Raw genomic sequence first — 26,407 nt, forward strand, 5'->3', positions numbered from 1 at the left:
CTCTCTTAGTGGTAATCTCTGAACTCCATCAGTGTCCTTCAGTCTTTCTTATGGTGGCTCTCCATGCTCTATTCTTGTACTCTTCCCACTTAATGTTATAAATAAATGTAAGTAAATTAAATAAAACTGCTCACTTGAAATATAATTCTGACCCAGTTGGGCTAAAACTTGTCTTTTGGCTGCTGCGTCACTTTAGTAACGTTACCGTCATCTGCTTTAGGATCTGGAGGATTAGCACTGTTACTGTCATTTGCGATTTGCGCCAGTTACTTTCGTTTTCATCTGTCTGAAGAGACAAAGTATGAATCAGGCTTCAGGATTCGGAGAATTAACGATAACGATGTTGACTGGTCCTGTTGTTTGCACCAATGCTTTCGAGGTTTAAAGTTCACATTGAAAGGTAGTGAGAGTGTGCTACAGGGCTCATAGTCTTGTAGAGGGGGAGGGAGAGAGAGCGCCACAAAAGACAGTCTGGAATGATACAGCGCTTCCGACTAGCCATGCAATGTATTTAGGTTCGGGATTCCAGCTGCAAGAACCAAAATCCCACCCCGAAATTCATCTAGGCGCTACACTGATCTACAAGCTCACAACGCATGGAAACGTGACTTGTTGTGAGCTTGTAGATCGGCTAGTTTCGGCGAAGAGATTTGGTGTAGAGGGAAAAAAGGAGTGGGCCACAGATGTAGCCTGGGAGGATTGCAGTGAACTAAGTATTATGGTTTAAGACTAGTGGTTAAAGTAATGGCATAGTGTGTGTATTGGTCTGTATGGGTGAGTTACCTGATCTCCCTCATTTTCCAGCAGGGTCTCCAGCTCTTTGCGCAGCACCAAGGGGCTGAGATAGGGCACGGACACAGGCTTGGGGTTTGGCCTCTTTGCTCTCACACCATCCTGTCACAAGAACATGACACATGCCGAGCCAACTAATTATGTTCACAATTGATTAATCTGTTGATTATCTTTTCCGATCATGTGATAAATCTATGCAGTTAATTTAGACTCAAAATTGTGAAATAATGTAATAAAGTACAATATTATATCTGAAACCATATGTTTACACAGTCAGAACATGACTTTAAGAGAGAAAACCAAAACTCATTTTGGTGAAGTTGTAATGGCATTTACATGATCCATCATATCCAACATAACCTCATTTACAGGGTCAATGTATGCCGTTTTCCAATATTTTGAGCTAAATAGACAGCTGCTTTGTCTCACTGGGTTACTGTGGAATTCTACTAAAACCTCCCTTAACATTATAGTGATGCAAAGGCATTGACACATCGATTCATAGGCCAAGAACAGAATTGTGAGCTACAGCATTTAGTATTACCAATTGCTTGCAGGCATAAAAATTCTGCTGGTTCATTTAAAAAAGCAATGACACATTTTGGACACAGGGGGGCACTCACCACCACCTCGTACAGACTGGAAGGTAGACTGGTGGTTGAGATGCCATGTCCTGGTTGCTGCGTGGAGTCCAGGCTCTGCAGGGGGCCGCCCACACTGTTGCTGCGTGTCAGTGACGTGCCACTGCTTCGCTGCTGCTTACCTGCGGCCTGGTGCTCAACCAGACCCAGCGGGTCCGACTCCGCTGGCTCTGGAACAAGACTGGGGGAACACAAAATAGCGAGAACAGTTACAGCTTGAGATGCTGCTGGAACAACAGAATGGGAAATTAACACTGACAACCCACCAAACGATGGTGCTGTTTTTTGGTTCTTATGTGACTGGGAAAATTGTCTGCATTATCAGCCACATTAGCAGGCAAGCAGCAATCATTTGGAGGTCCTGTTATGGTCCAAAATATCTACTATATATGGATGGTGAAATAGTGAAAAGTGTCTCCTAGGATCTTTTGGGGAAGGATTGCAAGCCACTGGAGCATGTAGATAATATTATCTATTTCCTTCTAGTGTGGAAGAAGTGAGGCCTGTAGGTTTAGACCTGGAACACCTACTGTATACATTGTTATACGCAACATTCATTTTTATTTTTATCAGGATTTAGAAGACGTTTTTAGAATCTGCCTCAGGTCAAAATGGGTTAAAATCCAATACAGAAATGATTTCGCTTGTGGACACGGATTTGGAATCCGTGACCACAACACATTGCATGAGTTGCTCAAGCTTCCAGCTTGACCCCGTAAATACAAATGTTTCCATAAAAACATTTGGAGTATAATAACCTTTTGTGTGTGGCTGAGTGGTTATCTGGCGTCTCCCTGGGTTCTTCCTCAGTCGACTCTGGGAACGAGATGAGGTCTGAGGCCTTGGCGTCTGGCGTTGAGCTGCTGGCTGTAGGCTGGGTACTGGTGCTGTGGATACTGTCTCCTGAGACACTGGGCTTCATGTAGAGCCTGGAGAGGAAAATCATAGAGTCTGTACTACTGACTGGCAGCCATCAGCACCACTTCCCTTTAGCTTCTACTGCCAAGTACTTCAATGCACATGAAGTACAAAGTATTATACATAATGATTTAGTATGATCAGAGGTGCAATCCTCATTCATAAATAAATAAAGAGGGTAGACGATGAAAGTTGAGGAACTTAATTAATAAACATTTGAGCAAGCCTATTCTCAGTTACCTTTGTGGTTCAAGCTATAAGCAAGCTTGTATACTGACAATGGATTTAATCAAAAGCAGCTCCACAAATGTAAGGTTTAACACCCAAAAAATGTCATTTTTTTCAATCAATGACTCACCCCATGAAGCCTTGAATTCATGGAGATTCTTTATGTTATTCCTGAGCCAATAATCCAATATTTGACCAATTGAAGTTAATAGGAGACCAAGCAAAACTATATTTAAAACATTTTATTTGAACCTGGATCATCAGTAGGCTCATCAGTGATTACACTGTGAAAGTTGTTTTGGGGTTTATATTATTATTTTATATAGTTTTGCATTGGTCTCCTACAGCGGCGGACACCAGGTATACTGGATTATTTGCTCAGGAATGCGACAAAAACAAAAAAATCTCCATGAATTCATAGGAGGAGTAATAGATTTTTTGGGGGGTAAAGCATTCCTTTAAGAGAGGATAGACTCATGACTGTCCCATGCCCGTAGCTAAGAGGATGGCTTCCTACCCGGTGGTGGTGCGTAGGTCGTGGAATTCTATTTGCAGCAGGGGAAGGAATGCAGTGCCACAGAAAGGGCAGTTGGTGTTTAGGTTGGAGTCGTCTGCCGTCCAGCCTGCCATGATCTCCTCGTCGTAGACCAGGGCCTCACAGGAGCGGCACTGGGAGCAGCTTGACATCAGCACCTGGTAGTGGAGTCCATTAGTAGCCTATTACACACCTACGACCACTGAAGAGTAGTGCTGATGCAACACCACGTAGAGCCTTTGTGTAACATTAATAGGCATGTAACGATTTAACGTAAATCGATTAAAATCGATTCAAACTGGTGACAATTTAAATCGATTGGGGAAAATAATGAAAATACAGTATCTTTCTAAGAGAATTGAAAAAAAGTTTTCAGTCATTTGCTACTGTATTGAAAAGAGGATAAGAGAAAACCCAGTATTGTGAAAAAATAAAAGAGAAGAAAATACTGGATTTGTGTAAGAGAAATCATAAAAAACAGTTTTTTCGGTCATTTATCTGGAAACTAATTTTGTGTTAATGTTTTTTTTGAAAAATCGTATCGTGAAGGTTGTATCGTGATTTGAATCGTATTGTGAGTTGAGTGAATCGTTACATGCCTAAATATTACAACTTCAAAATGACAGACATGTACAGACACAGTGTGTGTGTGTGTGTGTGTGTGTGTATGTGTGTGTGTGTGTGTGTGTCTCTAACCTCCAGAGCATAGTTCTGGTAGATGCTGTTAGAGGAGGCGTGGTGTGAGGAGCCTTGCTCTGAGTCAGGACCCCTGCCTGCTCGCCCCGGGGTTATATCTGGAGAGACCAGAAACAAATGCTCCCTTATGTCTCATGAGGTACACAAAGAACTATCCTCTGACAGATTCACAGTAAGCCTTATTGCTACTAGTTAGTCCCTTTGTCAAGCTGGGGCTATTAGGGGAATCCTGTATCATTTAATATGCCTACAAAATCTGCCTACACGAACAAACTTTGATTCTGCCTATGCGGGGGGATTCTGGCGATGCTTTTCAATGGGAACGCAACGGTTTGTTGCCATTCGAGGATTTCCGCAAAAAAAGAAGCTCCGTTCCCATTGAAAAGCACTGTCAGAATCCGACCGCATAGGCAGAATTAAAGTTGGGTGTTGGATTGCACCCTTATGGGACTGTTCGTTTTACATGGATTCTTACATGGATTATTTTACCTGCTCATTACTCGGGTTTCTTCACTGTCCATATTCCTCACCACAAAAACAAGCTAACAAACCATGCATGTGTGAGGGTTCTTACGTGTCTGGTGGGTCCCCCGGCCTGTGTCACTGCTGCCACTGCTGCTACCCAGACTGGTGTTGCTATGGTTCAGGCCGTTGGACACCAAGCCTGGGATGGCTCTCTCGCTGGGGCTGTGCCCCCCGCTGTGCCCAGCCAACATATGCTCCTCCAGATGGGCAGGGAAGCCGCCACCCTGGGCTAGTTCATCCTACGGAACACACAGATGGATTGGAGATTATTTTAACGCCCTGTTAGTCTATCTGTCATGGTTATATCCTCCAAATGTTACAGACCTCGCTAAGCGCTAGTCTCGAGTCAATCGCTTATGAACAACGTACCTCGTCATCCGAGTACGAGTAAGCCGATGCCACTGCCCCCCACATTTTGCTAGCAACATTAGCTGCCTGCTTCATGCCCGACTTAAAGACGTCCATTTTAGGACCCGAGAGCAGGGTGTCCATCTTCATGCCTGAGAAGGTGTTAATAACAGAGCCCAGCGAGCCCCCCTGGGACGACTTGACCAGCGCCGTGAGGGTGGCGGAGCGCGGACTTGCCGCAACAGTCATTGAGTTTCTGCTCTTGGCGGCGAAGGTCTTGGAACGAGTGACCGTGTTGGGGCTGCGGTTGGGGGTAACGCCCGGTGAGCCAGACGGGGTCTTAATGGGAGGCACAGGGAGACTGGACCTCCTCTCCAGGGGCAGCTTGTCAGGCAGAGCATCGGGAGCGTCTACCTGGCCTTGGTGGAGCTCCATGCTGGAGGACTTAGTGCCCAGGGGGCTGCGCAGGCTCATGTACATCTCGATCTCCTCGGCCAGGTTGCGTGACACCACGGCGGGGACGGAGCGTGGCTCCTGGCTCGTCACCGAGGCCACCTCATCGCTCTCAAACACCAGGAGGGAGAGGGGGTCAGCGCCCACTTCCACGTCCTCCCTCTCCAGGGTCAACCCGCGGACCCCAGACTCCTCCTCCTCCTCTTCTTTCTCCTGTGTTACAGTAGTGTCCTCCTTGCTTGCCTCCTTCCCTTTGGCCCCCTCAGACGCTGTCTCCTCTTCATCACGCCCCTTCTCGTCTTCCAGTGTGGGCGTGTCCGTTACAGGTCCCTCCTCCTCTGACAGCTTGCCCAGTATCAAACCTTGGTCGTCCTCAGGCTCCTCCTCCAGGTCTTTGAAAAGTGCTTTGGACACGGTGTTCGGGGGCGGGGGCGGACTCGTGGCACCGACACACAGGGCGGCCGCCAGAATGCGGGCGTCTGCGCCCATGCGGCTGGCTATGTGGTCCACGCCCTTCTCCGACAGCATACCCGCACGGCTCTCTGCGCTGAAGCTGAAGCTGCAGCTACGCTGCTCGGCAAAGCCTTTCTGCCTCTGCTGCTGCTGCTGCGTCTGGGGGGCTGATTCGTCTGCCTCCAGCAGAGTGGTCTCCTCGGGGAGGGACACGTCTTCGCTCTTTCCCCGCAGCTTGAAGAGCTTCCCCATACCTGAGGAAAAGGGCACAGATGGACAATACAGTCGCCATCGGGTCAAATTCAGAGAATATCTGTGTAAACTGCAATAACAACAAAAAGGTTGATATAACAAGAATAATGGAAGCTTATATATATTCTGTTTGTCTGGTCATGTTATCCGAGTAAAAGCCACCGACTTCGTCAACTGGGGTTTGTGTGTTTTTGACCAAACCAAAAGAGCTTTCAGTTATACTGTATATCTACTTTTTGATGCCATTTGATGCCAAGTCAGTCAGTTATATCACTATATGCTAACTGGTTTTAGGTAAACCTCAAGATGCTCCCTTTTTTCACCCCTCACCAGTTTCCCTGCCAGCGTCGAAGCTCCCAGCTGACAGCTTCACAATGCTGGGGACCTTTGAGAGGCCGTCCACAGGGCCGGAGGCCTCCGCTACTGCCACAGCACTGTCCACAGAGTCAGCCACATCATCCCCTGCATTACAAGAGGCCACATACACATTAAGCTTTCGTTAGATTAATGAGTGTAGCTAGACAGGAAGAGAAGGGGCACACCGGCACAACACACAAAATGGGACCTCCAGCCGGAATCGACATTGGGGTCAATGAACTCATTTGAATACGGCGCTAGTGCTGATTAGAATAACCCTTCGCCGTGCACAAGGCTGTTCACGGGGCTGGGGGTGAATGAAACAGCGCCACTCACCATTGTGCTGTGCCTTGGCATTGTGCGCTGTGGAGAGAACAGACCCAGCAGTGTGTGAAGAGTCTGGCAGGTCCTGATGCAACTCATCCTTGGAGCCGTAGCCTTGGTCAGACTGCCCCCCTGTGGCACACACACACACATACCGTGTTGTATTCACACACTAGACTTAAATTCACTCATCATTACAACTATTGGCTTTGCACACAGCTTTTATTTTATAATACAAATTGACATATTGTAAATGTCAAGCTTGGGGCACATGGTGGGGAGGAAATGGGACCCTATAAAAAACTCTGATGTGACTTTTGGACCTCAAATGTCATAGTTGTGTTTTAACAGCTCGACCTGTTGAAGTAACAAGTACTGTATGTACCTGTGCTGCGGTGGTTGTCGGTTGAGTCGGCAATAACCAGGCCGCGGGCAAACAGAGTGTGTTCCCCGTTGACTTCACCGGTGCTGTCAGCACTGCCGTGACTCAGGCGGTCACCATCGCCAACCACTGACTCACCTGTTGATGCAGCTGCACAGAGAGAGAGAGAGAGACAGACAGACCAGACAGGGAAAGAAGGGTAATGGAGAAAGAAAGGTGGAAAATAAACAGAAAGGTAGAAGAGAGAGACTTAAATTGTCTTAATTATTCTACCAGGTGCTCTGTGTGTGTGTGTGTGTGTGTGTGTGTGTGTGTGTGTGTGTGTGTGTGTGTGTGTGTGTGTGTGTGTGTTTTCATAGACCTGATTACTTGTTTTTCGGATTGCTTGTTTCTCTCGCCAAACCTGGCAACAGAATTTGCAACGCTAAACGCTAATAATGTTTTTTATATAAGTGGTGGCAACATTTTTAGACACCACACAGGTCTTCCCAACAATAGCGAAGTTTGAAGTCAGTGTGAACATGGCCAAATAATAACTTAATAGCCAAACTAGGTCTAATGAAGCACGCTAGCATTTAGGCTAACTGTCCTGCCTGCAACTGTTACAGTGTGAATGAGGGGAGCGGACAGCGGAGAGCTGTTACAGTGGGGGGCGGGCCGTCTCCCCATTCGTGTGGCCATTGGCTTAAAGGAGTGAAGGACAGCCAGGACAGCCAATGACAAATAGTTGTCGCTTACCCATAGCTTGGGAGGACAAGGTGCAGAGTATGGGAAAATGTCCCCATTGGCTTAAAGGACAGCCAATGACGTAAATGTGTCGAAAATGTGTCGAATGCAAATCTGTGTCGAAAATGTGTCGAATGCAAATCTGTAATCTGTTGAACTCTGCCTTGCCTCTTCTTAGACTCAGGCGCTCTTCGAGCACCTGGTAAAAAAAAGCTCAACTATGAAAGGTCAAAATCAGCATGGATTAGTAGCCTTGCTAGAAGACAAAGAGATCATTTGCAATCTCAAATCTGACTTCTACAAACAAATCTATTACGCAAGAGACAATTCTGTGATTTTTATTCTCTCCCTTTATGTTGCCCATTCAAACATCCCAGTCGGGACCTAAAATGTTACAGACCTGTAGTGATAATAGTAGGTCTTTTGCTGTTAGATGTGCGGTTCAGGGCCTGCTTGAACTGGGCCACCCCACGGAGCACAAGGCGAAGCTTAGTCCACATAAAGAGGCCGCTGCGGTTACGGCTGGGCCATGGACTCTCCAGAACCGCCTTGATATGGAAAGCAATCATAGAGGAGAAAGGAGTGAGTGTAATTACTTTTTGTACATGCTACCAACGCATTTCAATTACATAAATTATAGAGATAGTAGAAAAAAATAAAATATCAAAACAACATAGCAGCAGATATCAACTATGTATGAAATGTGTGGGAATAGAGTATTCCCAGTCATATACCGGTACACATAAAGTGATAGTGCCAGTGTAAAGGCAATAGACCATATTCACACGGCGGCCATGTTTCTATGAAGTCAATGAAAGTAGCCACCCCGGGTGGTGGCACTTTCAATGTTAAATTCCAATATGGCCGCCGTGTGAATATGGTCTATAAAGTGTATTCCCAGTCATATATAAAGTGACAGTGCCAGAGTGACCATGTGGTCAGCACATTTCCAGGTTGAGTCTGAAGTTTGTTGTGGCTAACTGCTATTCCATTGAGCCATTTGCAAAGTGGCTTCATACAATAGCGTGGTAGTATAATGTTAAATGTTTCTATGCTACCTTGTTGTAGTATCCATATGTTATGGCGTTGGGAAGCACGCCGGCTTTCTTCATCTCCACCAGGACACGCACGGCCATGACAGGAAGTCCCCACACACCGCACAGCTGCATTACTACTCTGTAACATACCTTAAAATATTCTGGAACTTATTTTAATGTATAAAACATTTTAACCATTCTGTATGCTAGAGTATGTTAATACAATATAACTAGCACAGTTGCAGTGGTTGGATGTGGTTTCCCCACTCTTCCATTGAGAAATTTAGACCCTGCTGTCGTGTAGGACAGGGATGCCTACTGGTTGACAATGTCTATAAAAAATATTTGAAGCAGATGGTGCACTGGATAGGGTCCACTCTGTGCATAACTGTAGTACTGGTTTCTCGAAGATGGCATACGCATTTCCGGGGATTTAAACCGGAAACACATTTGCCTGTGTCTAGTTCAAATGTGCTGAGGGAAACTGAACCTGAAACTGGTATGCCACCTTCAGGGAACCGGGACTGCAGTTACAGTACTATACACAGCATGCAATTTACAATTTATAATCTAGGCATTTAGCAGACGCTCTTAATCCAGAGCGATTTACAGTAAGCAAGGACAACACAAGATAATACATCAAATGCATAGGAATAGTAATCTAAAAATAAAGTAATACATAAGTAAACCAATAATCTAATAATAACTAATAAGTAAACCAAGAACATCAGCCTGTACATTGAAACTATATAATATTGGACACGACTAGATGCGCCGCCATCTTTATTGTAGTTTGGTCTAATATTACACATAATTGAAAGAAAAAAAAAAGTATACAAACTAAAATGTGAAAAATGTTATAATAAATATATACAGTATAAAAAATGTGTACCTCATCCAGCACTTCCACCTCAGTGTTCCTCATCTTGAGGAGAATGGTGTAGGCCTGCTGCATGGCGCGGCTCTTAGACTTGGACATTCGTACAGCTGCTGGCAGACAGATGAACCACAGGCTGTAGCAGTGACTGTACAGACAGCGTGCCCATAGTGGTGGGTTGGAGTAGAAACGTTTGGCCATCTTGTACGCCAGCTTTATCTCCTGGAATGGGACATACTTACAGTTATGTACCAAAGTCCTACTCTAAATATTCTGAATGTCTAATGCAGTACAAATTGCAATACATGTGGAGGTCACATTTTAATGAAAAATTATGTATTTGTTGACATTTTATTCAATAATATTTGTGTTGGTATTTCAAATTAAATTAAAATACCAGTTTAAATGCACACACACACACACACACACACACACACACACACACACACACACACACACACACACACACACACACACACACACACACACACACACACACACACACACACACACACACACACACACACACACACACACGTGTGTGTGTTAGTATTGGTGACACGCTGGCCAAGAGGTAGTCAATTATGACTAATAACTTAAATATTAACTGAATTGAGGGTGTATTAGAGCGGTGAGTTAGCACAGCCCAGTTCTAGTGTCTTCGAGCAAGGCACTAGATTCTAAACTGCCCCAGGATGGTGAACTAAAGGAAAATCTGTGTTATGACCTCTGACAAATTTAATATTTGTGGAGGAAGGTGCGTGAAAAGATTAATTCCAGCTTCCTCGCGTCATTTGGCTAATACAATGGAAACTAGTCTTTTGGCCTTTATTTTGTAAACTTTTCCGCCTTTAAACACACAGTCTTTTATCAGAAATGTCTGGAGTGGATTCCTAACGATACATTTTTATATTAAATAATATTTATCTTTCTTGTCATCAATAAATAATACAGTACATTACTGATGGTAAAACAGAATGTTGTAAAAATAAATAAAAACACCCAGTAATCCTGCTGGGAATATTCTTCTTCCAGTGATTCATCTGTCTCTCAGAGAGATAGGTTCCACTGAGTGCCTTTTTCCCTCTCAAATCCCGTCCAAAATAAACTTGCCGTTGGCCAACATGCGGACATTTCGTTTGAAGTCAAGCGCACTGTGCATGTTGCACACCACACTGTAACAGAACTCTGTACTCCAGCCAACGCTAAAGAAACTGAGTGTTCCATCTAATGGCCTGTTGTTCTGTAAATAAACTAGCTGATGAGTAGTAGTGAAATATTCCAAGCGTAGTATGTGTGCCGCTAGTTATTTTGAGACTTGTGTGTGGGGCAAAGTCTGGAGCAGCTGGGGTATCACCTAGTATGGCATTAGCACTAGCTCTCCTCCCGGGGGTGCAACGGTTAATCGAATCAATCATAAATTATAAAGAATTATGGATCAATTTGTTTTAGCTTATGTACAAGCTCGCAGCATGTTGTGAGCTTTTATATAGCCTACTTTTGCGCGACACTGTTGTATAAGTATAAAATAAGACTTAAGTGGTTAATCCTACTAAGTTTAGTTGATAATAAAAACCTGTTCATTTTTTTGGGCCAATTCATTGACATAAAGAAAAAACGTGCTTCTCGATTATTCGATGAATTGAAAAAGTAATCGATATAATACCGGCTAAGAAAATAATCGAATGTATGTGCATGTGTACCTGCTTGGTCCTCTTTGCAAGTAGTGCAGGGCTGCTGGACAGACTGGATCCGGCTGCTCTGGTACTGAGTGCTGGTCTTAGCTCCCTGGGCCGGTCGAACAGATCCGTCCGCAACCTGGGGAAGCCCTTATAGCTGGAGAGAGCGGGGGGTGTAAGAAAACACAAACTACTGTTCACCAACAATGTTGCGCTGCAGTGCGTACAATCACAATAACCACTTAACCCATTAACACATCCACTGCCAGGCCCGTAGTCCTACGGGCCGTTAAATCCAACCGTTAACTGCCGTTCCCGTAGCCCGTAGTCCCGTAGTTTTCCCATGTTAAATCGTGCAGGTGCAGATTCCGGATTTTTTTTGCACTTCCGGTCTCGAAGTGGGCGGACCGGAAACGAAATAATACTGTTTCCGGTTTTTCTCCCGCCTCCGTTTCCTGTCTAGCGGTCAACTTTGGACGCCATTATCTCTGGCTTGTTGTTTTTCTCACCGCATCCACCATTTTAGCGTTTTCCTCTCGTTCTCCAGAATGCAGTGTCGGATCGCCGCACGGTTTTCAGCGTTTTGTTCGGTCGGGTCCCGTGTTTGTGTCGAACCAAATGAACGCGGATTTTAAACGGATTTAGCGGGGCCTATGACGGAATCAAAAAAACAAAAAAGGTAAGAAATTGCTTGGCACTACGATGGACGTTCTGAGATTAGCCGATGGCAGTCAATGTGTTAAGACCTGAGGCTGATTCTACAAATGTCTTTTAAATCCTAACAGTTTTCTGAAACACCCATGTTGTTATATCAGTGGTTCTCAAACTTTTCATGTCAAGAAGCCCCAAAATTACATGTATTTGGACACGGACCCCCATCTCAAAATATTTTGTTCCAGGGACCCCCAGAAGCAAAGATTTGAGTTCCAAATGTTAAACCTAATACACTCCGTTGATGGGGTCCCCCCCTGTCTACACCAAATCTACAAGCTCACAACGGCTATTTTTGGTGAAGAGATCAGCATTTTTGGCCGAATGTTCACCTATTTTGATGTGCCCAGAATAGAGACGCTAGGGTTCATGTAAATCATGGGTCACAGGTGAGCCAGCTGCAGTGTAGGATCTCACAGGCGAGAGACAAGGGTTGTAACTATCAATCATTTTCTTAGTATCTATCAATTACTTTTTCAATTATTCGAATAATGGAGAAGTACACTTTTTTTATATTACATTATCATTTTTATGTATCAACAAATCGATGAATCACTTTTTTATTTTATGCTTTGTCGAATAACATTGTTGTGCAAAAATAGACGATGTAGAAGCTCGTAACATGTTGTGAGATTGTATAAAGGCAATTTTTACTGCCCAAAATAGGGAGTCATTATTAATCGATTATTTTATCAAATCATCAATTCTTTTTTATAATCGATGTAATCGATTAAATTAGTTTCATTAACTGTTGCACCCCCAGGAGAGACTGACCTGTATCGGGCAGGGGCTTCGTGTCCCTCCTCAGCGGGGGGTTCAGGGGGCATGACGAACACAGTGTGTTCACTCTTCTGGGACTCATCCAACTCCATCAGCCTTGTGTCCTCAGATAACTCGGCTTCCACCTGCAGCGTGGTTCACATCATTGTGTTGATTAAGCCTCTTTCATTAGTTGATTAACACACCCTGTATACTTTACTTCCACCAGGGGTCTATACTTGGTCCACTCCTTTTTTCCCCTCTACACCAAACCTCTTTGCCGAAAATAGCTGACCTACAAGCTCTTTGCTTGCAGAGCTGCTATTCTTTGCAAATGTTCGGCGCTTTTCGCCAAATGTTCACCTACTGTAATATGACATGCCCACAATAGGGATGCTAGGGGTTCATGTAGTTAAGCCCATTTCATTAGTTGCTAATGCCTACTTCATTAGTTGATTAAGCCTATTTCATTAGTTGATTAGGCCTACTTCATTAGTTGATTAAGCCTATTAGTTGATCATCAGGATTCAAGTAGGAGGAAAGGCAGGAAAGAACGAGGGATTTCTTAACAGGAAGAGATGATGACACCTTTGACAGGCTCTATTTTGAACTGCATTTGCAACTCAACTAACCATTGAAACTATTCACACACACACACACTATTCAAACAGTAAAAAAAACAAGGTGCTAGGAAACTGGATTATGGAGTGGGCAATTACCTTGGTGCCCTTGTCAGTGACTTTATCGGCGGGGAAAAGCTGCGAGAAGAGGAAAGAGCGAAAAGGAACAGAATGAATCAGAGGAAATTTGTGCTTCCTTCATCTCCCAGTGGAGGAATGTTCGCCCTGCCAATAGAATAACATTAAACAAAAGCTCTTTCATTAGAAAGGAGCTTTGGTGAAGAAAAAAAATAAAAATAAAAATCAAGGACAGGATCTGATCCTGGACGGTTGCCAGGCTGGCAGTCACCTTCTCAATACAATCGTCAAAGAAGGCCAGGCCTGTGTCCTTATCACTGACGAAGGTGCACTCCTCGATGAAGCGGATGAAGATCTGGGTCTTGGTGAGAACTTGGTAGAACTTCTGGTGGGCGCGGTCGCGACTCTTTAGAAACCCTGGAGGAGGAGAGGCGTCAGCGTCAATGTATCCTGGCGAAGGGACGGAACTGACCGCATGTAGTACTGTACTGTAAATTCACCACCAGCCACACTTGCTGTGTTTAACAGGACCTCCAAATGATTGTTGGCAATCTCACAAAGCTGCTGGTACAGTAGTCCAATCACAAGCCAGAACCAAACTTTTCCGGCTGTAAGAACGTATACTAAAACGTACTCTGCAGTTTAAAGTAAGATAAACACAATTGTGTGGTCTAATACTTTGAAACACCTTTCAAAGACCCAGTTAGGATCCATTGATCTTCTGTTTCTCTATCTCCTATTGGCCTCTCAGGCAGTATCAAGTTCAATGATGGCTAATGGTTGCTTCGAGGAAATGGATTACACAACTCCCTTTACAGCCAATGTCATAGAGATGATTGATTGCTGAAAACACTTTGTCTCAGCTATTGTTGAAATGGTTCTTGAAATAGGCTTGGCGATAAGTTTCCATTAGGTAGACCTCTCTGAATCAGATCTGTGAATAATGCATAAAATAATGCATATTCACGAAATGGATGATACAACCCATAATCAAAACCAAGGTCAATAATATAATCTATATACAAACTAGGTTGCTATCTGAACAACGATTTACTCTTTGAGACCAGAACTAATTTCCCCCACCATTTTCCCATACCTCATTCAGGAAGTAAAATGTGAATCGTCTCCCTCATTTACCTTGCAGGTCGTATAGTGAGTCTGCGGATGTGGCCTTCTCAGAAGGCCACTGGGAAATGGGTTTGAGGTAGTAGCGGTAGCCCTTTAAGATGGTGGCCATGAAACGAAGAAAGGCCTCCTGGATCTCCATTTCCAGGGCAGTCATCTTCTTGTGCCAGGTGAAGTCCGCCTCGATGGGGGTCATATCCACCGCCAAGCCCTCCTGCGCTGTTCGACGTACTGGAACACAAGGCTCGAGTCAATTTACGGTAACTGTACCGCACAAAACCTTGTTCCAGCACTGTGTGCTTGTTTATTTAAATAGAACATTTTATACAAATAATTCAGATATTTAACAGCAGAATTTCTATTAATTTAACAGCTGAATTCTACCGTGGAGAATGAGCGTATCTAGAAAAAAAAGAGGTAAGGTGCTGTTTGTACCGGTGGCCAGCTGGTGGTGCAGGTTGCTCAATGAGTTGAGCAGGCTCTTACAGGGCTTCTTTGGGAGGTTTTTCCAGTTACTGTGTCTCTTCTCGTCTGACCTGTAATGCATTAACACCATACAGGCACTTAGCTGCTTTAAACCTGTAGAAACTAGGCCTGTCACAATTACTACATAATCGCCTAAATCACAATTATTTGCGATAATCGCAATTATTTTTTGCATAATCGTCATAATCGTCATGATCATTGAAAAGCCAAACAGAAATTACATTTTTGTTCAACCACAGAAACACAATCAAATTGTTATTCGCAAATTATTTGAACAACAATTCATCAAGTAAATTTCATAATCGTGACATCCCTAAAGGTCACATTAACATAACCCCAGTTCATTGGAAATGCATTCCAAGTAACTAAGGTGTTTTACTCTATGGAACATGAGTAAAATACTGACATAATATTGAGCAGTGGTAGAAGAACTACCATTTCGTCCAAAACTGTTACGTTTCAGGATTCAAATAAAAAAATAGCAAAAGTAGCAGATGTACAAGCTCAAAACGCGGCACGAGCATGCAGATCTGCTACCTTTGATACTTTAGTAACGCTATAGTATGATCAAGTAGGGCATTAATTTACAAAAAAACACAAAAACTAAAAATATGTAGATAAGAGGTTTACGCCCGACAGCAACTATTTGCTACCCTCACTGAGTACTGCCTGTGTTGATGCAATACTCGACATAGCTTCACGCCGCGTTATCAGCTTGTCCTGTGTTGCTAAGGTTATTGCACTGACAACGCACCACTCAGTTTCTGTTTTATATGTGCAAATAAATAAAATGAAGAAACAAACTAGCAAACAAAACAAATACGCATGTTTAAATATCCAGTGAGATGTTAGACGGTGCCTTACAGGTAGATGGTGTTGGTGTCTAGGTCCACACACACAACGTCAGGAGGCGGGTCATACAGATCAAAGTAGCGAGAGTCCACGCCCACAATGAAAGGAAGAGGGGCATTGAGGACCCCCGCCAGAGAGAGGGGACACAGAGGGATGTAGGGACACTGCCACTGGAAAGGGAAGATCATCTGCGTACAAGAATAAAGACATACACATACAAAGAGCCACAACAAATGTCAAAGACACATCTCAAACGATTTTAAGAGGGAAACTATTATCGATTAATTAATCAAATACAATTTTCGAAATTAAATATTCAGTTTAGTGATGTATCATGTAAAACATTTTACAATTGTATTATTCTATTTACAATAAAGTGTGAATGCTCGTCTTTGTTACACAGAGGGGTCTATTGACCCTCAGCAGGTCCAAATGGACCCTTACAGGTTTGTAACTCAGAGTGTGTACAAATGGAACCAAATGGCCCCGCAAGGGTCCAGACTCCATTTGTTTCCATTTGTACACTCTCAGAGTTATGGAGGTCATGGAAATTAAGAAGTTAGAGAACCACTGATCTAATCTATTCATGTTGATTGATGATTTGTGGGCAGGCGGAGGTGACTCACAGCTACCACAGCCTCAGCCACTCCAGTGAGCACAGCGGGTCTGAGGGAGTGCAGCAGGATCTTGCTTTCCTGCAAGACAAAGTGCAGCAGCGTGGCAGAGTTTTCTGGGCCCAGGTTCATCAGCAGAGTGCCGTAGTCTGCCCCGCTGCAAGATAAAGACACAACAGACCAGATGAGAGGAAGACAACGGCGTGGGAAATGGAAGGAAAACAAAACAAGAATGGAAGGGGAAAAAAAACAAGAAATCAAGAGAGATGAGACCTTGGTGTTACTTAAGCTCATTTGGAGTCCTCTAGGCTAGGGTGATGATTTAACCACGTAAACCCCTATATGCTTCAGTTAACCGGGGGGTCCCTCAGGGATCTATAATTGGTCCCCTCCTTTTTTCCCCTCTACACCAAATCTATTTGGTGAAAATTATCGATCTACATGCTCACAACGACTCGCTGTGAGCTTGTAGATCGGCTATTTTCACCAAATGCTCGCCTATGACATGGCCAGAATAGGGACACCGATGTGCTTAACTAGGATGTGCACAAGGGTCATCCTAATATACATGAATAGAGAGTAGCGTGCATGCTTGGCTGTCTGTCTGCGTCTCCAAGCTGTTTGTGTGTCTGGGTCTCCAACAAGTTCGGTCTCGCTTCGCTTTCGGTTTGCATGTTGCAGTTGCGTGTCGACACAAACACCCGTGTTGCAACGGGTCGTGAATATGCATTATTTTATGCATTATTCACAGATCTGATTCAGAGAGGTCTACCTAATGGAAACTTAGGCTACAAAGACGGGAGCACCGCGCAGCGGCTAGGCGGGAGGGCCGCACAGCGAGCCGAACCTCTAGTACTGTACGGTACCCAAATCGAGTCAAAGAGAAGATTGGGAACGTGAGGCTAAAAAGAAAATGAAGGGTTTCACCTGGAAGTAAACACATCAGTCTAGAATTCAATGATCAACTTTAACTTAATTTAATGACTGTGGGAAGCCATTTTAGATTTTTTTTTTGCTTTGTCTGGCAAATCATTAACATGCAAATAAGCTGATAGAATGACTTCAACCATTACTAGTATACGCGATGCAGCAACCGCAGCAGCGCTGTCTTCCCATATTCATTTTAATGTATTTATTTTTATTCATAGGGCACCTTCAATGATTACAATCATGATTACAGTGACAGAGTAATGGCTGTTTGTGTTTGACCTTTGGAAAACTGACATGGATGAATGTAATTTCATGTGAGCCAGCCAGGAAAATTAAATGGATGAATGCTTTCATAACCTCACCATTTCCTCTGGAACAATATGGTTTAAAAACAACAACAACACACACACTGCGGTCTTTCTCCAGTCATACTTGTGTGTACACGTTATGCTTTCAGAATATGCAGAAGTGAAGCACATGTACCAACAACTTAATTTAGCTTCTTTGAATCGGAAACAGTGATCAAGATTTAAGAGAAAAGATTAACCTCATTTTCCAGTGTTAATAGAACTGAAATAACCAAGATATGATCGTATCATTGCTACAAACATAATATGAGACCGGTCTTACCTGAGAGGCAAAGGTGTGCATACAGGCTGAGCAAGCATCAAGGTGTCATGTGCCGAGAGCTGGAGAAAAAACACAGAGGGCCTGAATTTTATTTTTTTCAAAATGGGGGGAAATTCTCGCTTGTATGCTTCATACTGTATAGGGGGGGATTTATGCTCTTTGATGGGGGGGGGGTAATACTTGTGAGCATAACTAAAAAGTCTTATGTTGTCTTATTCTAACCTCAGATTGCATTTTTTACGCTCTGATCCAATTTAAGGGATTCTAACTATGCTGTAGTTGTCTGTCTCTTTCTTTCTCCTTTGACTCCTTTAATCTTTCTTATGGTGGCTCCATACTCTATTCTTGTACTGTCTCCTCTAATTATGGTGTAGAAATTAATAATAATAATCAGACTGCTCACATGACATCAGGAATCTTATGAACTACATTGGTGTGCCGTCTCCTCCACTCTGCTTCATGTCTTTCCACTTAAATGTTATAAATAAAATGAAGTAAAATAAAACTTCTTAAATGACATCAGTCTTTGCTTCCTTGTCATGCTCTGACCCAATTAGGCTAAAACTTGTCTTTTGGCTGCTGCTTCATCTTACTTAAGTTACTGTCACCTGTCTAGCTACTTTTGTTTTCATCTGTCTGAAGGCTAATTTATGCTCCCTCGCAACGAAGTATGAAACAGGCTTCAGGATCCGGAGGATTAAGCCAGTGGTTCATATTTTATATATATATTGAAATTATTTCACTGGTAATAACCCCTTGAGATGTACCATCTCGTTTTCAAGGGGGCAATATATTCAATATTTTGAACGCAGTTCAAATTGAAACCTGATATACTAGTGAGAGTGCACTACAGCAGAGGGGGCTGATGACACAGTGGTTCCGGCCAGTCGTTGCCACATTCACGTTGGTCGAATATATTAATAACATCGCTGTAAATCTGTGCGGGGATCTCCCTCATCACAAGCACAAGGGGGAAATTAATTTTACAACTACACCCAGCTGATGGCTGCTAAGATGCCCTTGATGAGTCCACACGGGGGGAGGCTATGTCATGCTCAGGGACACTTTGACACATACAGTATACTGGGTGTGCCGGGGGTTCAATCTTCTGGTTCCCAGACAGCTACTGTACCCAGTCAAATACGGCCTGCCCTGTAAGAATAGAAGAGGAAGGAAGAATAGCTCACCTGGACCAGAATTCTAGGCCTTTGTGGTGAAGGGAACGACACGTTGTGCATGAAGTGCGAAATGTGCCTGTTGGGAGAAACAAACACGCGCACACGTTTGTATTACTAACATTTTAGGACGTCATTGAAAATAGCAAAAAAATGCCGATGCATAGCAGATCTAGAAGCTCACAACGCTTTGCGTAGATCAGCTACTTCACGGTGTATGACATAGCCACATAACTTATAAAATAGGGAAAACCCTAACCCCAAAACTAACCTCTAAATGCCTAACCATATCCCTAACTCCAACCTGAACTCCAACCTGAGTAAACCTTTTTTTTTCTTGTTAGGACCAGGAAAATGGTCCTCACAATGTCTATTTCTCAAATTCTACTATACTTGTGAGGACATTTGGTCCTCACATGTCACACACACCTACATAAATATCCTTTTCATACACTGACTTGGTGGCTCCTAAGTCCTTTCACATTGTCTCTCCCCATTTCCTGTCAGTATCGTATCAATAAAGGCATAAATGCCAAAAATCTTAAAAGAAAAAAAGAAACATCCTTACAAATGCGTGGTTCCCTCCGGCAACCAGCTTGTTCAGACATCCTGTCTCAAGTGTTCACATGAGTCCTAGAACGGGTTCTTACTTTTCGATGGGCAGCGGGTGCGGCCCGGAGACGGACAGCTTGTAGAGGAACATGAGGAACTTGCGGAAGGCCTCGAAGAAAGGCCAGCGGGAGAGCACGCAGATGCACTTGTTGGTGTTCACGGGCCGGTTGGGGATCATCTTCTTCTCCACGGTGGTCATCAGACCCAACTGGATCTTCTGCCTCTCGTTCAACAGGTCCACCGGGTAGGGCTCATAGAACTGTATGGCTGCACCGTACACCTGGGCGACAGGCACGGAAACACGTGGACAGACAGGATGTTAGGGCTATGGACAATATGGCCAAAATCAAATATCACAATATTTTTCAACAAATACCTCAATCTCGATATTGTTATAATATTGTATTGTGACGATAACATACAGTACTGTATATGTTTGTTTTTTCAAAGATTTTACAAAAAGATAAAAGCATAACATATTGTGATGCGACGTCCTGTTGTGAGCTCGTACTGTAGATCAGCGCCCTTTTTTTGGGGTGCAATTTCTTTACATTTTGAACCATTTTATATAGTCTAAAACAAAAAAAGTTAATATATAGCATAAAATAAGGCTGAAGTGGTTAAAACCAGGACAAGACAACAATTATACAATATCACGATATCCAAAATCCCAGACAATATCTAGTATCAGTATATCACGCTAGATACAATATTGATATATTGCCCACAATGCCCAGCGCTACAGGATGTGCAGCATTTTATAACGGATTTATAATGAAAGAAAAATGCATGGATGTTGGGTTCTTGGCAAGGAAAGGAGCCTCCTGGTTGCGGCACTTTACCTTCTCTCCAGAGGAGTTGGTTAAGACAAACGTGGAGAAGACGGGCAGAGGGTCACGTGTGTTCGGTGCCCAACACTCGATCTTGGCGCCCATGGGCAAACAGAACAGAGGTACAGACTCTGACAGAGGGAAGGACTCATAATCATCCTCTGGGTAACGGAAGATGAGGCCTGGAACGGAGAGATTGAATTGCGAAGTATGGTTTAATAAAATAAGGTAAAAACCAAAATCTGGTAAAAAACAAACAAATAATAAAGCAAAGGATGCAAACTTAACTAAAATCAGTGTAAGTTTTCTGATGAATCTTGTTTTTTGATTTCATTGACCCTTCATATGATGATTTTCTTTTCTAATTTCCTTGACTCTTCATGGAAAAATTGCAGAAGTCACATAAACTTTAAAGCTCCTGACTGTAAGCGTCAGACCAAGCATTATCAAACGCACCCATTCTTTACAACGGCTGCAGCCACACTGGAGGCATCAATTGGACGCGTCAAAACCTGTTGACGCGCCTCTCAGAAATCTGTTCTATTTTGAGCCTCACACACACACACACAGGCCTTCCAAGATTTGATTATAACGCAGAAAGGCAACCTCTTTTTATTTCTTGACGCACGTCAAGTGTGTCACGGCATTAAGAGGCAGAATACATACTGTATGTAATAGGCCTAGTTACCACAGCGCACATCGAAGGTCAGATTTATTTTCCAATTATCTTCAGAATAACCACCTTGTCAGCATATAAAATCTGTACACATCACTCAGGATAACAGTACTGCAGAGTTCATTAACTTCTGTGTATAGAGGCAGTTTTCTTTTGAGCTTCAAAAGCGTTCTTGTCACTCACAACTGCTAACCAGCTCTTCAAACTGGTCACAATGGCAAACATGCTGAATAGGAGTGCAGTGAGATCATTTTAAACATTGAAATAATTTCCTGCAGTCGATGGCATAATTTGCCTGATCTGTCTTGACCCCTGAGTCTTGACCTTTTTTGAATGTCAGTGAGATGACATTCAAGACAAGACGCAAAAACTCAAATCAACATGTATGTATGCTTGCACAAGCAACAGGCTTTGCAGGAAGTGCTGTTTGCCTGAGATGAATACGCAGTCATCTCACAGGAAAAAAGGCTGGCCAAAGATAAAGCTTGTGGGTACGTACAATTTCTATGTGTACTCTACAGTATGTATAAGAATGGGATAAATAACTGTTCCAAAGGCCAGACTGTGGTTCATGGTCAAAACACCCCACATTAGCTCAGAATCAGCTACAATAACATTCTAAATGTAATCATACTGTACATACACTATTTGCACTTTCCATCAGCAACAATTAAGGGTGACTGCTGTGATGCACTGTTTTCAATGTTCACTGTAATGTTATTGCATTACAGAGTTCTCGACATTTGTGAGGCATTCTAATGTAGTCGTGTTGCTTTGTGAAAATGACAAATGGTTTCACAATGTTGCTGAACGTCATTGGGCATTGTGCAGCTTCTGAGGATTTCAATGGGAGCAAAAATGAATGTCATTTCGCAAAACGGCAGCTGTTATCCGTACCTGCACGTCACAGCGAGGCTAATCACAAGAGATAAGCAGACAGCTGTGACTCAGTCACAAGAAACAGTGGAGAAGAAAAGAAAGCTGACTGAAATAGCAAGATATTATGCAGGAAAACAGTGCTGAAAATGATACAATGAGACAGAGCAAAAAGATTGCCATACAAAATTAGAGCATTAGAATTAGGGCTGGCACAATAACCCGCGTAATGCGATGCATATCGTGGGGTCAAGCTCATTACCATCAACACCACAATTGTTTTTCTTTTTTTTCCTAAGTTACAGGAGTGCTGTTGTATGACATACAATGTTATATGACAGGTAAACTTCCAATAAGCACAATAGTCATTGTTTATTTTTCATCATTGACTTCTGGAGAAGCGGTCACTTCAGCTTTGAGGTGTGTGGGGGGAGGGGGCAGTCCATTATTAATCATATGGGGGATTTATTTTGTGTGTGTCCGATAATTATTAATTATTCATAGACTTAAGTACTGGACATCTACGGATAACATTCAACTGAATATATATATATAATACACAGACATGAAAGACAAGCAAAAATGGTATATAGTTACGTTAAATTACAAATGCTTATAGCGAACGCTCTTCTCGGAAAATGCCCATAACAGTTCATGCTAGTTGGCATTACTTAATTTCTGAGCCAAATGTTATGTTGCCTATTTTGGCACATTTCGGCTTTGAGCCAGGCAAAAAGGAGAAGCTTGCAAAGCAATAGGCCGCATTTGTGGGGGGAAAATATAGTCACCACCGTAAACAATTAATTCAAAGCTTTCTCAATACAATGTAACCATCTCCTGCCCTCTTACACTTAAATCCCATTCCCACTTGAAAAAGCTCTTGAGATGAGCATGGGGAGGGAGAGAAACGTGTGTGTGAGTGCACTGGGTCTAGAGAGCAGAACACGTGTGTGGTTGAGTGTGTGAGTGTGTGTGTGTGTGTGTGTGTGTGTGTGTGTGTGTGTGTGTGTGTGTGTGTGTGTGTGTGTGTGTGTGTGTGTGTGTGTGTGTGTGTGTGTGTGTGTGTGTGTGTGTGTGTGTGTGTGTGTGTGTGTTACATAACTGTAAGAGATTAGGTGAGAAAATATATTTTTACACGCATTGAGATGGCGTGTCAAACTACGATGCAAGTTATAGTAGCGTAACTTTCAGTACGCTGTGCAGAGAGAGAGATAGCAGGGAGTTACAGTACATTTAATCAAAGATAAATTAGCAGGTCTGCCAACCTGCATGTGCGCAAGCATTAAGGACTGTACCATTACATTCATCTAACGTGGGAACAGACATATGACAGCACTAAACTGTTAAGGAGGGCAGCATGTGGGAATTACTTTAGGAAAGCCTATACCGGCAATTTATGTTTATTTTTGACCCAGCAATGTACAGTAGTGGTATTCCAGTGGAAAAGGCACTTAAGGAGCATTGTATGTCAATATTCCTGGTCTTGTGTCAATTGTCAAGTGTTTTTATTTGTTGGGCTGTCACAGCACAAGATGCCAAACAACATTCCTTGCATGAAACTCATACTTGGCAACAGAGTGATTCTCATTTGGATAAATTCAACATGGAAACGAGAAAGCCATCAAAGAATCTGGCCACAGAACTCACCGGCATTGTAGTTTAGAGAGTTGGACGCAGATACCGATTTCTTGTAACACAGGAACACACTGGAGCCCCACTGAAAAGTTAAGCACATGATGGTTACACAGACCCTGTATAATAAGTATTTACCCAGAGTAACCGCTACGCCTGTCACGATCATGAAATTGTTAATAATATTATAATACTCTTGATATTTAAAAAAAAAGTACATAAATAGCTAAAATAGCCTGTCTAAAAGCTCACAATGTGTAGATCTGTTATATGCTATATTGGGATTTGTTTTGGAAAATGTAAGAACATTCCCCCCCCAAAAAATGCCCTAAATGCCAGGTTTGAAGTGGTTAAAAGAACGTGGACAATGACATGGAAATGATGGAAATATGACTTTTCTGCTCATTTAATCAAGCTGTTTTTATACAGATGAATGGAAACGATTCTAACGACTATGCATAATAATTACGATTAGCTCAAATAATTGCGATCAGGGGAATATGTGATAATTGTCACAGGCCTAGTAACCGCTAGCTGCATCTCGCCTCACCATGCCACAGTTGAGGTTCTTGTCCACCTTGCAGAAGGTATGTGGAGGAGTCTCGCCCTTGGTGACGATGACGCAGATGTCAGTGACGGCCAGGGAATTCTGCGGCTGGACGGGTGGCGCTCGGCGGAAAGTGATGAAGATGCGCTGCGAGTTGGCAGAGCTGTTGTTGACGTTGGCGCAGCGGCCGTACGGCGTGGCCTGGATGACCTCACATCCCTGGATCAGACGCTCTTTGCCCTCATACAGCACACTGACACACACACACACACACACACACATATGAAAGAGTCACGTAAGTGTCACGTCTTAGGAGAGACAGACAGAACTTTTTTTATATTTATTTGATTGGATACTAGAGTATATGGATGTGCATGACTGACCAAAATCAAATTGTACTATGCTTGGGACAGATGTTTCCAAAATGTTTACACACACACACACACACACACACACACACACACACACACACACACACACACACACACACACACACACACACACACACACACACACACACACACACACACACACGAAAAATCAGAAAACGTAACTCGTCCCTACTAGGGTAAACACCTTGAATGACTTGAACTGTTTTTCACGAAGCCCTTGTTAGGGAATTTCTATGCTATGCGGTGATATGCAAGATTCATATTGTACAGTGTGTGTATGTATTTGAGTAAAAAGTAAATACTCAGACATATATTATTTGGTCAGACAGACTAAAAGACTAGCTAGTAGATTGCTTCATCACTGTCCGCTTGAACAGCTATATTAAGAGTAATGCAACGTGACGACACATAATATTATATCTGGAAGGGTCACACTGACCAGTCACTGTACTGGTCACTAAAGGTCTCTGATTTAAATAACGACGGGAAGGAGACAGGACATAATATTAGGATATCAACATGAATGCTGATGATGGATGCAGGACGCTCATATAATTAAAACACCTTGTGATTGGTAGGTAAGAATAGATTTGATTCCATCTGCCTGGATAGGGTAAGAAAGAGGGTATCTAAGCTGCCTGAAACGGAATGAAGTTGCCGCCGCCGCCTGCTCGCTCGCTTGCTTAGATTAGACTAATGTTGTAAATGTACTTTGTGCTGAATAAATAGTGAACATGCAGACTGGTCTGTCAAAGCCTTACTCCTCGAGAGATTCCACCACACCCTTAACATACATAGGATGGAAGGCAGTCAATGTTAACAAAACAATGATAGCTGTGTTTATGGTCAGCTTAGATTTCGTATCACACACACACCATACTGTATGCACTCATGTAACTTTTCACCACAAACTAAAATATTCAAAATCCATGATTTTATTAAAAATCAATTATTTATTCTAATCGATTAGTTCCGATTTACTGTTGCAGCCCTAAAGAAATTATGAGTAAAAACAAATCACTGTCTGCAACATTGTGTCAACATTGGGATGTGAATGTCGTAAGCCTCCACTTAAGAAAAGGGCAAGGTTTATCATTTATGGCCAAGTTTTGAAGGCGAGGGATGTGTTGGTGGTGAAATGAGTGCTCAGGATTACTTAGGGTGCACGAACTGCCAGCAACAGCTGAGGAGAGAAAACTCCCTAGGACTTGAAATGATAACATTGTGAGCCGCCATAGATAAGTAATACGAGGTTCTGTAGCTGTGAGAGAGAGAGAGAGAGAGACAGAAACAAACAGGAAATACGAAAAAGATATCTATCTCCGTGTGGAAGCAGAGATGACAGATTGCAGGGCAGTGCAAGGTGCTGGCAGTGCTGGCAGAGGAATTGGCTCATGCACACACACACACATACACACAGACGGCGTTCTGAATGTAGGGCTGGCATGATGATGAATGAATTTCATCATGCCAGCCCTGAGTGCCCATCTGCAATCACAGTTTTGATTTGAGGCCACAACAGCACACCTCTCATTTCTGCAGCAGTTAGGCTAAATTTATACTAGATTTTTAAAAACTTTTCCTATAGAGAGAAAGAGAACGTGACATCACACTGCATTGTTGAAATAGCTTGGAACCT

General features: G+C 43.1%; 1 protein-coding gene across 1 annotated transcript in view; it reads right to left on the reverse strand.

The window, feature by feature from the left end:
* Window positions 1-26,407, reverse strand: part of dennd4c (DENN/MADD domain containing 4C) — a 66,122-nt gene that overhangs the window by 5,976 nt on the left and 33,739 nt on the right. Inside the window, exons 3-29 of the mRNA XM_084043389.1 lie at window positions 24,380-24,629; window positions 23,845-23,914; window positions 20,658-20,827; window positions 19,854-20,095; window positions 19,216-19,282; window positions 18,029-18,087; window positions 16,481-16,625; window positions 15,867-16,042; window positions 14,952-15,052; window positions 14,529-14,747; window positions 13,663-13,808; window positions 13,413-13,451; window positions 12,709-12,839; window positions 11,248-11,380; window positions 9,560-9,766; window positions 8,689-8,817; window positions 8,031-8,178; window positions 6,908-7,054; window positions 6,535-6,654; window positions 6,172-6,303; window positions 4,705-5,843; window positions 4,385-4,574; window positions 3,811-3,908; window positions 3,097-3,272; window positions 2,192-2,362; window positions 1,416-1,614; window positions 784-894 (exon numbers count right to left, since the gene is read on the reverse strand). Coding sequence (XP_083899515.1) covers window positions 784-894; window positions 1,416-1,614; window positions 2,192-2,362; window positions 3,097-3,272; window positions 3,811-3,908; window positions 4,385-4,574; window positions 4,705-5,843; window positions 6,172-6,303; window positions 6,535-6,654; window positions 6,908-7,054; window positions 8,031-8,178; window positions 8,689-8,817; window positions 9,560-9,766; window positions 11,248-11,380; window positions 12,709-12,839; window positions 13,413-13,451; window positions 13,663-13,808; window positions 14,529-14,747; window positions 14,952-15,052; window positions 15,867-16,042; window positions 16,481-16,625; window positions 18,029-18,087; window positions 19,216-19,282; window positions 19,854-20,095; window positions 20,658-20,827; window positions 23,845-23,914; window positions 24,380-24,629 — 4,915 coding nt within the window. The remainder of the gene's footprint in view (window positions 1-783; window positions 895-1,415; window positions 1,615-2,191; window positions 2,363-3,096; window positions 3,273-3,810; window positions 3,909-4,384; window positions 4,575-4,704; window positions 5,844-6,171; window positions 6,304-6,534; window positions 6,655-6,907; window positions 7,055-8,030; window positions 8,179-8,688; window positions 8,818-9,559; window positions 9,767-11,247; window positions 11,381-12,708; window positions 12,840-13,412; window positions 13,452-13,662; window positions 13,809-14,528; window positions 14,748-14,951; window positions 15,053-15,866; window positions 16,043-16,480; window positions 16,626-18,028; window positions 18,088-19,215; window positions 19,283-19,853; window positions 20,096-20,657; window positions 20,828-23,844; window positions 23,915-24,379; window positions 24,630-26,407) is intronic.

The sequence above is a fragment of the Gymnoscopelus microlampas genome, assembly GCF_963454915.1.
Source record: "Gymnoscopelus microlampas genome assembly, chromosome: 19".
In the NCBI taxonomy this organism is placed as follows: domain Eukaryota; kingdom Metazoa; phylum Chordata; class Actinopteri; order Myctophiformes; family Myctophidae; genus Gymnoscopelus; species Gymnoscopelus microlampas.